The 9797-nt window shown below is 34.8% G+C and overlaps 2 protein-coding genes across 4 annotated transcripts in view; both read left to right on the forward strand.

Moving 5' to 3' along the window:
- Nucleotides 1-423: 423 nt before the first annotated feature.
- LOC21408252 (XIAP-associated factor 1) lies at nt 424-4189 on the forward strand. The gene is made up of 6 exons (XM_010106280.2): nt 424-695; nt 821-900; nt 1980-2115; nt 3005-3142; nt 3239-3360; nt 3797-4189. The coding sequence occupies exons 2-6, from the start codon at nt 857-859 to the stop codon at nt 3969-3971; spliced, it is 615 nt and encodes a 204-aa protein (XP_010104582.2). The 5' UTR covers nt 424-695; nt 821-856; the 3' UTR covers nt 3972-4189.
- A 1735-nt stretch (nt 4190-5924) lies between these two features.
- Nucleotides 5925-9797, forward strand: part of LOC112093100 (rhamnogalacturonate lyase B) — a 5266-nt gene continuing 1393 nt past the window's right edge. Inside the window, exons 1-13 of one of the 3 annotated variants that reach the window (XM_024170900.1) lie at nt 5925-6102; nt 6484-6571; nt 6667-6788; nt 7036-7086; nt 7281-7400; nt 7510-7629; nt 7920-8061; nt 8290-8460; nt 8604-8759; nt 8860-8966; nt 9067-9157; nt 9471-9612; nt 9721-9790. In XM_024170900.1, coding sequence (XP_024026668.1) covers nt 6077-6102; nt 6484-6571; nt 6667-6788; nt 7036-7086; nt 7281-7400; nt 7510-7629; nt 7920-8061; nt 8290-8460; nt 8604-8759; nt 8860-8966; nt 9067-9157; nt 9471-9612; nt 9721-9790 — 1406 coding nt within the window. In that variant the 5' untranslated portion in view covers nt 5925-6076. Of the gene's footprint in view, nt 6103-6483; nt 6572-6666; nt 6789-7035; nt 7124-7151; nt 7170-7280; nt 7401-7509; nt 7630-7919; nt 8062-8289; nt 8461-8603; nt 8760-8859; nt 8967-9066; nt 9158-9470; nt 9613-9720; nt 9791-9797 lie in introns of those variants that run through there. The other 2 variants (XM_024170901.1, XM_024170902.1) reach the window with 2 other exon arrangements.

Consider the following 9797-nt stretch of genomic DNA (forward strand, 5'->3'; position numbering starts at 1 on the left):
GAATGAATCCCTCTACCAAACATCACCTTAGAGAAAAGCCAAAGCTACGGTGAATCTAACCACAATAAAAAAATAAAAAATTTATCAAGAGTGTATGAGTTTAAATTTTTACTCATAAATAATTTTTTATTAAAGTAATTATTTAACTAAAAAAATTATAAATAAAAAATAAAAAATAAAAATCATGGTCTATGGGCCGTGGACCATGTCCACCTATGGCCCAGCCCAGTGAGAACTGCCAGCCCAAATCGAGCTTCCATCACACGCACTTTATTTAGCGCGTGGACAAACATTTTCTCTTGTGTCTAGTTCTGAATAATAAATGTGAACCGGACTAGTGTCTACTCTCGGTAACCAAAAGTCTTTTCCTCGTTTTTCAGTTCTCACCTAATTCTATTTATATACTTTTTAAATTTCTTACCAATTTTATTTTATTTTTTATTTTCTTAAAAATCAAAAAGAGGTTGGTTAGACCAAACAAAGCATTCATTCCAATTCAATCAAACTCTTCCAAAATCCAACTCTTCTCCTCTTCTTCTATAATCCTTGTTTTTTATCCTAACAAAAGCAGAAGAAAAACAAAAACAAAAAAAGAGGGAAAAAAAAGGGAAAAAAATATTTATTATTTAAGCTGAAACAACGACGAATCAATCAAGGGCTCTCTGATAATCCATAATCCCTTTTTATAGCTTTCGGTAAAATCTAAATTTTTCAGTCTTTCACAATTCTTAGCTCTACTTTTTGTTAATGTCTTGTTCGATTTCGTTGCCCTAATTTCCTTTTTTGTCAAATTTGGTTTCTTTTGTTTGTGTAATTTAAGGTTTGGATCGTCGTCTTGTTTTCTCTCTCTCTCTCCATGGCTCTCGCATCGGATGAAGCTAAAAGCATTTGCAGTCACTGGTAAATACATGGCGAAATCCCTCTTCAAATTTTGCAGTTTCGGTTGTTTCTATGGGTTTACAGTTGATGATCGTTATGTTAATTCTGGTGGATGAATGTATTGTGTGTGAACTATTGTTTTGGAAGCTAAGGAAACTCAATTTCCAGACTTACAGACTAAATTGACTCAAAGTCTTCATAAAGTTACAAATTTTTTATTATTATTATTTTTTTTGTGGGTTTTGTCTTTGTTAATTGTATAGCTATGTTTAAGACCATGGTGTTCTTTAAGGTTTCGTGAGTTCAATTCTTCTTCATTGTGTCAATTATGCGTGTATTTGTAGTAGGTTGTCAGATTTATTTTAGTGCTGTCTTTATAATTGATTTTTTTTTTTTTGTTTTAAATCTTTTTCTCTTGTGAAATTATGTGCCTGTCTTCTGTTGTTATATCGAGTATCGAGGTGTAGACTTAGCGAAAATGCATGTCCTTGGAGAGTACAGTTGTGTTATGGCTGGAGGGAAACCTGATTTTGTGAATTAACCTGCCTTTTGATTCATGGTTCGTTTAAAATTGGCTGAAACTTTTGATGTATCAGATGTGCAAATGTTTGGTGATGTACAATCGGCTGCAATTATCAAACTGTTGATTCGTACTTGATATTTGGATATCGCTCATGACAGTCCAATAATTTTTTCTATCCTGTTGTTTGTTCCCTTGCCTCTTCGCTTCATCTCATATTTATGGTCCATTTAAGTATTCTGTTTGGTCAAATTTTTTCCCCAAGTTATTTTCTTGGAACAAATTGTTGTGGTGTGTTATAGATAAGTGGATCAAACATCTTTTTCGTTCCTGGTATATATTGAGCTCTTTTAATGTGCCGGATGTTTATGTATCCATTCTGATGATTTATAATCCCTAAACGGTGTTCTATTGATTGTTCTCTCTTTCAAGATTTTCCTCTCTGATTTAATTCATATTTAGTTTCTTAGGTTCATCATCATTTACAGTCTTGAATACATGTCTTAGACTTTTAGATAGTCCGATATGCTGCTCCGACACAAGTCATGTGCCGAGGACTAACACTTTCTTATGTTTCCAGTGACCGGGCTATCCCTTCTCGGAATATTGATTTGCATTTTGCTCATTGCTCCCGCAATCTAGAAAGATGTAAAGTCTGTGGTGATATGGTTCCAAAAAAGCATGCTGAGGAGCACTACTTAAACACTCATGCCCCAGTACGTCGGTTGGTTCCAGTTTTGAGGCACTTAATCTGCCTAATGGAACTAAATTGAGATTCGATTTCCCTGTTTTTAATTTCATATATAAAAAGACTTTTGGGTTTCTAATTATTCTTTTGTGCAACTTATTTTTTTCTAAGGCTTCTTTTGATTACTTGATATTAACGTATAATGAGTAGGAATGTGGTGGGCGGTATAATTTTGTTTATCTGTTAAATTGTATTTGTGATAGTTTATCATTTTACTTGCAACATACATTTACTGATGGGAGTCTTCTAAGACTAAAAGTAATTGATGAATGTAGTAGTGCGGTGTTTTGGGGATGTAACACTTCAAACTAAAGTGCACATGTAGGGGACAGGTGGTTCATATTCTCACATGTGTGGTGTATGTGGAATAGGAGCAACGTGAGTGAGAATGGCACTAGTTGGTCTTAGCACATGCTAAAACCTTTGGCAAGCCAAGTTGTTTTGTTAAATAGCCATTATGATTGTGTTGAGATATACTATGTAAGGTAGCTTCAAACTGGTTTTGATATTGCCAAGAATATGTAGCATGCTCCATGAACTCAGCATCAACCTCTTATGTTCCGAGTATAATCAACTTATGTCTTGGCAGTTGGCTGTTAGTTAACTGGTCTTATTATATATACAAGGACTTGTTACAGACCATTTCCATATGCTGTTGCCAAGACCGTATTATGAGTTTCTATATGAGCTTTTAAATGGAGGATATTAGGATTTTCTTACTAAAAAGATGGTGGAAATTAAAACAGCCCATCAATTAGTCAAACCAAGTTTGTTTGGTTAAGATTACCTTGAGTTGAGTCCGGACATATGATGTGTCTTTGTATAATTGTTCTGCTCTGGCATGTCTCTCGAAGCAGGTTGCCTGTTCACTATGCAGTGAGACAATGGAACGTGAAATATTAGCCATCCATAAAGGTGAAAACTGCCCGCAAAGGATTGTGACGTGTGACTTCTGTGAGTTCCCATTGCCTGCAATTGATCTTGCCGAGCACCAGGTAACAACTTTCAGTTTTTTCTGAAGTGTGTAAGCTAACTTCTCGCATTTTTTCTTCCTCAGCAGCTGAGTGTGAAATCTGTGCTTTACATTACAGGAAGTATGTGGGAACAGGACAGAACTCTGTTCTCTTTGCAACAGATATATCAGACTCCGAGAAAGATACAACCATGAAACTAGATGCAGTGCTGTCTTAGACAACATTGTGGGAACTTCCAGGTAGATTTGCTTTCATGGGTGCAATCTAATTACAAGTTTTACCTGTCATTTTCTTTTCCAATTTTGCTTTTCATTGAGTGATTTTAGTTGTTTATACCGAATAGATGCTTGTGAAAAACTTGAAACAATTGAAGTTCTCTGTTTGTAATTGGATATGTTTACTGCTGTTTCATGTACTCTTGGCGAATCTATTCTAAGTTATTTGGGAATTTCAATGTTTGGGTTTGTTTTGACGCATAACTGCTGTCTTTGATTCTGTAGTCGACAATTCTCTCTCTTTACACAGGGACTAGGTAGTTAGTTAAACAACTTTGCTTTGTTTAACAGCTATTCCAGTTTGTTAGACTAGTTGCATTTGGATAAACTTCTATTATCATTCCCTATCTTTTCTTTATATCTCTCGAACGTGTAATGAAATTTTGAATTTCAATTGAAGGGATGTGAGGGCAGCTGAAAGAGAGCAAGAAGCTCCGAGAGGACCAAGACGGCAGCCGCTGCCACAAGACGTGTCACGGCGACGCATCATATTTACGATCGCTATCACGGGCATTGCTGTGCTATTAGGGTCTCTTTTTTTCCAGAGGAAAACGGAGAACAGTCAAGTGCACTAGCAGCAGCCAGCGGAAATTAATACATTACATTTCGTCATGTGTATCTTCTTCCATTCATCCGTGTCGTAAATTATCTGAGGTTTTACTTCTATTAACTGAATTTAAACACGATTGAGATTGTCATAAATATACTTGCAGCCTTTCTCAATATCAATTCACTAGCGTCTCACGTTTTGATCTGTACCATTTGGTTGCTACAAGCAATGCATGTTTTTACTTTGCTCTTAGGTAACGTTTGGTTTCGTGGAATGTAATTGCAATGTGAATAATGATAGGAATGGAATGGATTAGAATAGATGATCTAATGATTGGTTGAGTATTAGAATTAAGACTATAATCATTCTATTTTAATGGCTACTCTGACCAAACGTACCTTTAAATAGTAAATAAGATTCTTCACATCAGAGGGTTGTGGTGTAGTGGTAAGAACGCTTTTGTTAGGTCTCTTTTGTCCATTATCTTAGAGTTCGATACTCCGTACCCGCGTTATTGTCCTGCTCTTTGTGGGAAATTAAGTGGGCCTCCACGGGCCTCATAAGATAGAGGGAAGTGAAAATTAGTTGGATTATCTTGACAAATATTTATTGAAATTGCATGTGTAAAGATTTTTACTTTTTATTCTTGATTCATAACTTTTTTAGTCAAATAATTACACTAACAAAAGGATATTTATCTAGAGTTAGGGGTAAAGGTTCAGACTCATGTAAATTCTCCATTTTTTTTAAACTGTTTGGATAGTCAGTGAGAGACTAGTTCATGCCTTTTTTACATACTCGGTGGTCCTTAAGATTATTTGCTATAGCCGAAGGAGTTAGGGAGCATGAAATGCATTACTACTCAAAAAAAAAAATTCTCCAATAAGTGATGAGCTCCTTATCCTTTTTTTTTTTCTTTAAAAGAGAGTGACATAAAAAACTAAAGAAGCAAAGATTCCTTAATTTACTCATGTTTTCATAAAACAAACAAATTTGTTTTAGAAGTCTCTTTTGTATGGAAAGTGAGGCTGCGTCCTAGGTATCTTTCATCTGATGCATTTATATAACGCAACGATTATCTATGTCGTTTTGGTAGCAATCCGACATTTAGCAGGGCAACCATTCGTCGGTTGTTGGTCGTTTTCACAATTTGTAAATTTGCAATAGTGTATAGAAATAATAATTATTTGAGAAGGCACCAAAAAATGTCTGTAGTCGCTTTAATAATTCTAACGACTAGGATCGGCGGATAATTGATGATCTCTCAGTGATTAATTTTCAACGGTGATAACATAGCACCTTAAATAATAAAGACATTATAGCCAATACGAAAGGGGGGAAAAAAGCATGAATAAAGTGATCTTCTCTTTTATAAAAAAAAAATTTAGGGGTTTTTTTTAGTCCTGTAAAAATGTATTACTGATAGTCTCTTATTTTACAGTCATCATATTTGTATTAAAATCTGTCTATTTTATATACTTTTTAATCTGATATGATTTTAATCAGATCTAACAGTTAAAAACTAAACTACCAATAAGGTAGACTACCAAAAACACTCCCAAAAAATAATATTAATGATCTTAAACTATAATATAAAATGATTAAGAATGTCAAATGAGAGAAATTTTTCCCATTTGAAAAAAAAATTACTGAGGTAAAGTCTCCTTATTAATAGACCCAATTAGTAAAACCTATTTCTAAAATATGATTAAAATTATATTATATTAAAAATATATAAAATAAATAATTTTTAATATAAATCTCACGGATAAAATTAAAAATAAAATATTATTAATAATTTTTTTTTATACGTCCCTTCAAAAAAACTAGAGAAATCTACTTTTCTTCAATAAAAGATAAAAATAAAAAGATTTCGCGCAATTTGGAACTGGTTGACGTGGCGTGCGTGGGAATATGTGAAAAACTGTTAGCAACTTATTCCCAATTCCCGAGAACAAACACAACAACGAATCACAAGTTCTCATCTCAGTTGTCTGTTCTGTTTAAATACTTAAAAATAAAAAATAAAAACCTTCGCTTTGCTGGCTTTTGCAATTCGCATAAATATTCCGATCATTTTCGGTCTCTGAGTTTTCGCGCCACCGCCTTTCCGAAGACCGATTGAATTTAATGCACTCTCTTAAGAAATCTCTCCGGTATTTCTATTCCTCTCTCTCTCTCTCATCAACAATTAGATTTAAATAATTCTCAAACCCAAAATCATTAATCACGTTCAAAAGGAAAAAAAAGAAATCGCTTTAGGTCATTTATCTATGTAATTCAATTGGCATATTGTTCGATCGTGTTTTTCAAATTTATGTCCACATTTTTCTCTCCATTGAATTGACCATATGATAATTCTTGATGTATAAATTTAATTATTTGACAAAAACTAGGATTTCTACATTGTTAATACCATAAATGCGTATGCAAGTTCAGGGGAATTTCAGTTCTACAGACTTTCTATTGTTTGCTGTTACTCTTTTTTGGGTACCAAAATCTTTGCTTTTCTCTGATTTTCGATCGTTGAAAACTAGGAAATTAGGGCTTGACAAGTTTGCCAAGAAAGGCTCCAGTTCCGCCATGTCGACTCCGGGGGTGCGGTTGCACTTTCATGACCAGAATGTATGTCAAATCGAATTTGAACCCATTTTACCATTATTTTCGTTGCTCGATTTTTATGTCAAAGTTAAGATCTTGCTTATAATGCAATAACACAGGTAGTGGTGGACAATGGCTTACTTCAACTAACATTATCAGTTCCAGATGGGATTGTTACCAGCATACGATACCATGGCGTCGACAATCTGCTTGAAGTTCTTAATAAGGAATCTAATCGAGGGTACTTGCTTTACTTCTTAAGCTATCTACCTTGTATTCCATTTTTGGGAGTCAAATTCTTATAAGGATACAACTGTAGGAGATGCAAAAAGCTTTCCAAAAGTATTGTTTTCATATGCATATTGTGTTAACTAGAATAAATTTGATTTGTGGTATTTCTTATGGAAAACAATGGATAACATTTTTCTGTGCTATTACTTTTTTTGTCATTTGCAATCAGAAATGACTGTTTTTGAATGAATACGTAGGTACTGGGATCTTGTTTGGAGTGCACCAGGAAGTAAAGGAATATTTGATGTGTATGCACCTCCTCGCTTTTTGTCGTTTTCTAATAACGTAAAGCAACTCTGGAAATTTTCTCGACTAATATCCCATTGATTAAGTAATGATTACTTGGAGAAAAATTAGGGCTAGTTTTGGCTAATGTCCTATTATTATTATTTTTCCTTGTGCTATTTGGTGAATGATGAGTTGTTCCTTAATCCTTATGCAGGATTAAAGGTACTGATTTTAGGGTCATTTTGCATACTGAAGAACAAGTTGAGCTCTCGTTTACAAGAATGTGGGATCACTCACTTGAAGGGAAGTTCGTTCCTTTAAATATAGACAAAAGGTTATTGCTCATAAAATATAACTCCGACGACTAGGATAAACACTCTATTTGAGTTTTATTTTTGGGAATGTTAATAACAAGTATATATATGCTTATCTGTTCTCTCCAGGTTTATAGTGCTCCGTGGTTCGTCGGGCTTCTACTCCTACGCCATATATGAGCACTTGAAGGATTGGCCTGACTTTGACATTGGTGAAACCAGGATCACTTTCAAGCTGAGAAAAGACAAGTATACATCTGCTATTTATTTTTCTTTTTTACCTGTAAGACTTGATGATTGGTTTTATACAACAGTTACCTTAATAATTAATAGCTACCAAATACAATTTGGAGGTTTTTTTTTATTTTTATTTTTTTTGCCTCCAATACAAATGAAAACGTATTTTAAAAGCAACCGGGAGTACTATTTGATATATTGTTCTACACCATGATATATTAAGAATAAAACAGATGTGGTGTTGACTTTTTAGTAATTTTAACACAAAAGTTAATTGATTCCTAAATGTTTTGAGTGGTTAGGTTTCAGTACATGGCAGTGGCGGACAATAGACAAAGATACATGCCCCTGCCTGATGATCGGTTATCAGGACGATGCCAAACTTTAGCTTACCCAGAAGCTGTCCTACTTGGCAATCCCAAGATACCTGAGCACCAAGGAGAGGTACTTTTTCTTGGGAAAAAATATATATATTTAGAACTTATCATTGTATGGAATGCTAGTCAATGTATCTCGACCATTCCTGGATTAACATAGCATTGTGGTATATGGTGCTGAACAGCTGCTTATTTTTTATTGCCTTGACGTCTGTGGAGATCGAGTTGCTTCCTTTTTAATAGAATAAAGTTTTGCGCGAAGTTTTTTGTGTATGAACTATTTCTTGACCTGCAGGTGGATGACAAGTACCAGTACTCATGTGAAAACAAAGACAATCGGGTCCATGGGTGGATATGCACCAACCCGCCCATAGGATTCTGGCAGATCACTCCTAGTGATGAGTTCCGATCTGGAGGACCACACAAACAGAATTTGACTTCCCATGTGGGACCCACCACCCTTGCTGTAAGTTACTGATCAATTATATTGGTTATTGAAAAAAATTTCGCTATGTGGGTCATTTGCACAGCATTGATTCACCATAAGCATTTGCTGTTGACCATATGACTCATTCTAGTTTTGTTGGTTTTTTCTACTGGTATCCTCAGATGTTTCTTAGCGCTCATTATGCGGGTCAAGATCTGGTGCCAAAATTTAGAGAAGGTGAACCATGGAAGAAGGTTTTTGGTCCTGTTTTTATCTATCTTAATTCTGCTCCCATAGGAGATGACCCATTTTCGCTGTGGGAGGATGCTAAGATACAGGTGCATAGAGGGATAGTATAATATTATGTTTTACTATAAAATAAATATTAATGGCAGAGATCCATCTGTGAAAAGGTTGCTCATGTAAATTACTATCCAGATGATGACAGAAGTTCAAAGCTGGCCATATAGTTTCCCAGCTTCTGAGGATTTCCAGAAATCGGATCAACGGGGTAATTTCAGTGGCCAATTACTTGTTTTGGACAGGTAGGGAAATACGAGTCTAAAAACCTCATTATATCACGTTTTATTTTTTGTTTTCTGGCAGTTTTAAATTATAGCCCTGCTCTATAATCGCAATATGTAGGTCTATAAGTGAAGACTGTTTATCAGCAAAAGATGCCTATGTTGGTTTGGCGCCTCCAGGAGAAGCAGGATCGTGGCAAAGAGAATGCAAGGTGACTTTTGCTTACAGCCCCATTTAATTACCATTTCGGAGTGCCTATAACTTGATCTTCTTTTTCCTTATTGTAAAATGTAGATCACCCTCTATTCTGAATAGTAGGGCAGTGCTCTAATGTTATAATTTGAGATGATGTTTAGTGTCACTAAGTAGTATGATGCAATACTCTTGCGTTCTTTAAAATTTAAATGATCAACATTTTAGAGTTTTTTCTATCCTTCTGAAGAATATGGATGTTCTAGATTAATATAATTGAGTTACCTGCATAGTTAAAACAAAATGAATTGATAAGTTACATGACTACATAGGACTATCAATTCTGGGCTAGAGCGGATGAGAATGGTTATTTTTCCATAAAAAATGTACGCACTGGTGACTATAACCTTTATGCATGGGTCCCTGGTTTTATTGGAGATTACCGATACAATGCTCTTGTTACCATAAGCCCAGGTATCATTTCCTTGAACTTATGTGAAATTTTCAAAACTGGTTTATCCTTCAAATAATTCACGGCTTTTGTGACATGCAGACTTTTGATTTCTCTAACTTGTAATTCAGGTTGTTATATTGAAATTGGCAATCTTGTGTATGAGCCTCCAAGAGATGGACCCACATTGTGGGAAATTGGCATTCCT

The sequence above is a fragment of the Morus notabilis genome, unplaced genomic scaffold (genome assembly GCF_000414095.1).
Source record: "Morus notabilis unplaced genomic scaffold, ASM41409v2 Scaffold485, whole genome shotgun sequence".
NCBI lineage: Eukaryota > Viridiplantae > Streptophyta > Magnoliopsida > Rosales > Moraceae > Morus > Morus notabilis.

Excerpts from the sequence above, each read along its gene's own strand:
- LOC21408252 (XM_010106280.2), top strand. The coding sequence starts at position 857 with ATGGCTCTCGCATCGGATGAAGCTAAAAGCATTTGCAGTCACTG. Across the intron at positions 2,116-3,004 it reads ACTTAAACACTCATGCCCCA|GTTGCCTGTTCACTATGCAG; the intron begins GTACGTCGGTTG and ends CTCTCGAAGCAG. Across the intron at positions 3,361-3,796 it reads AACATTGTGGGAACTTCCAG|GGATGTGAGGGCAGCTGAAA; the intron begins GTAGATTTGCTT and ends TTTCAATTGAAG.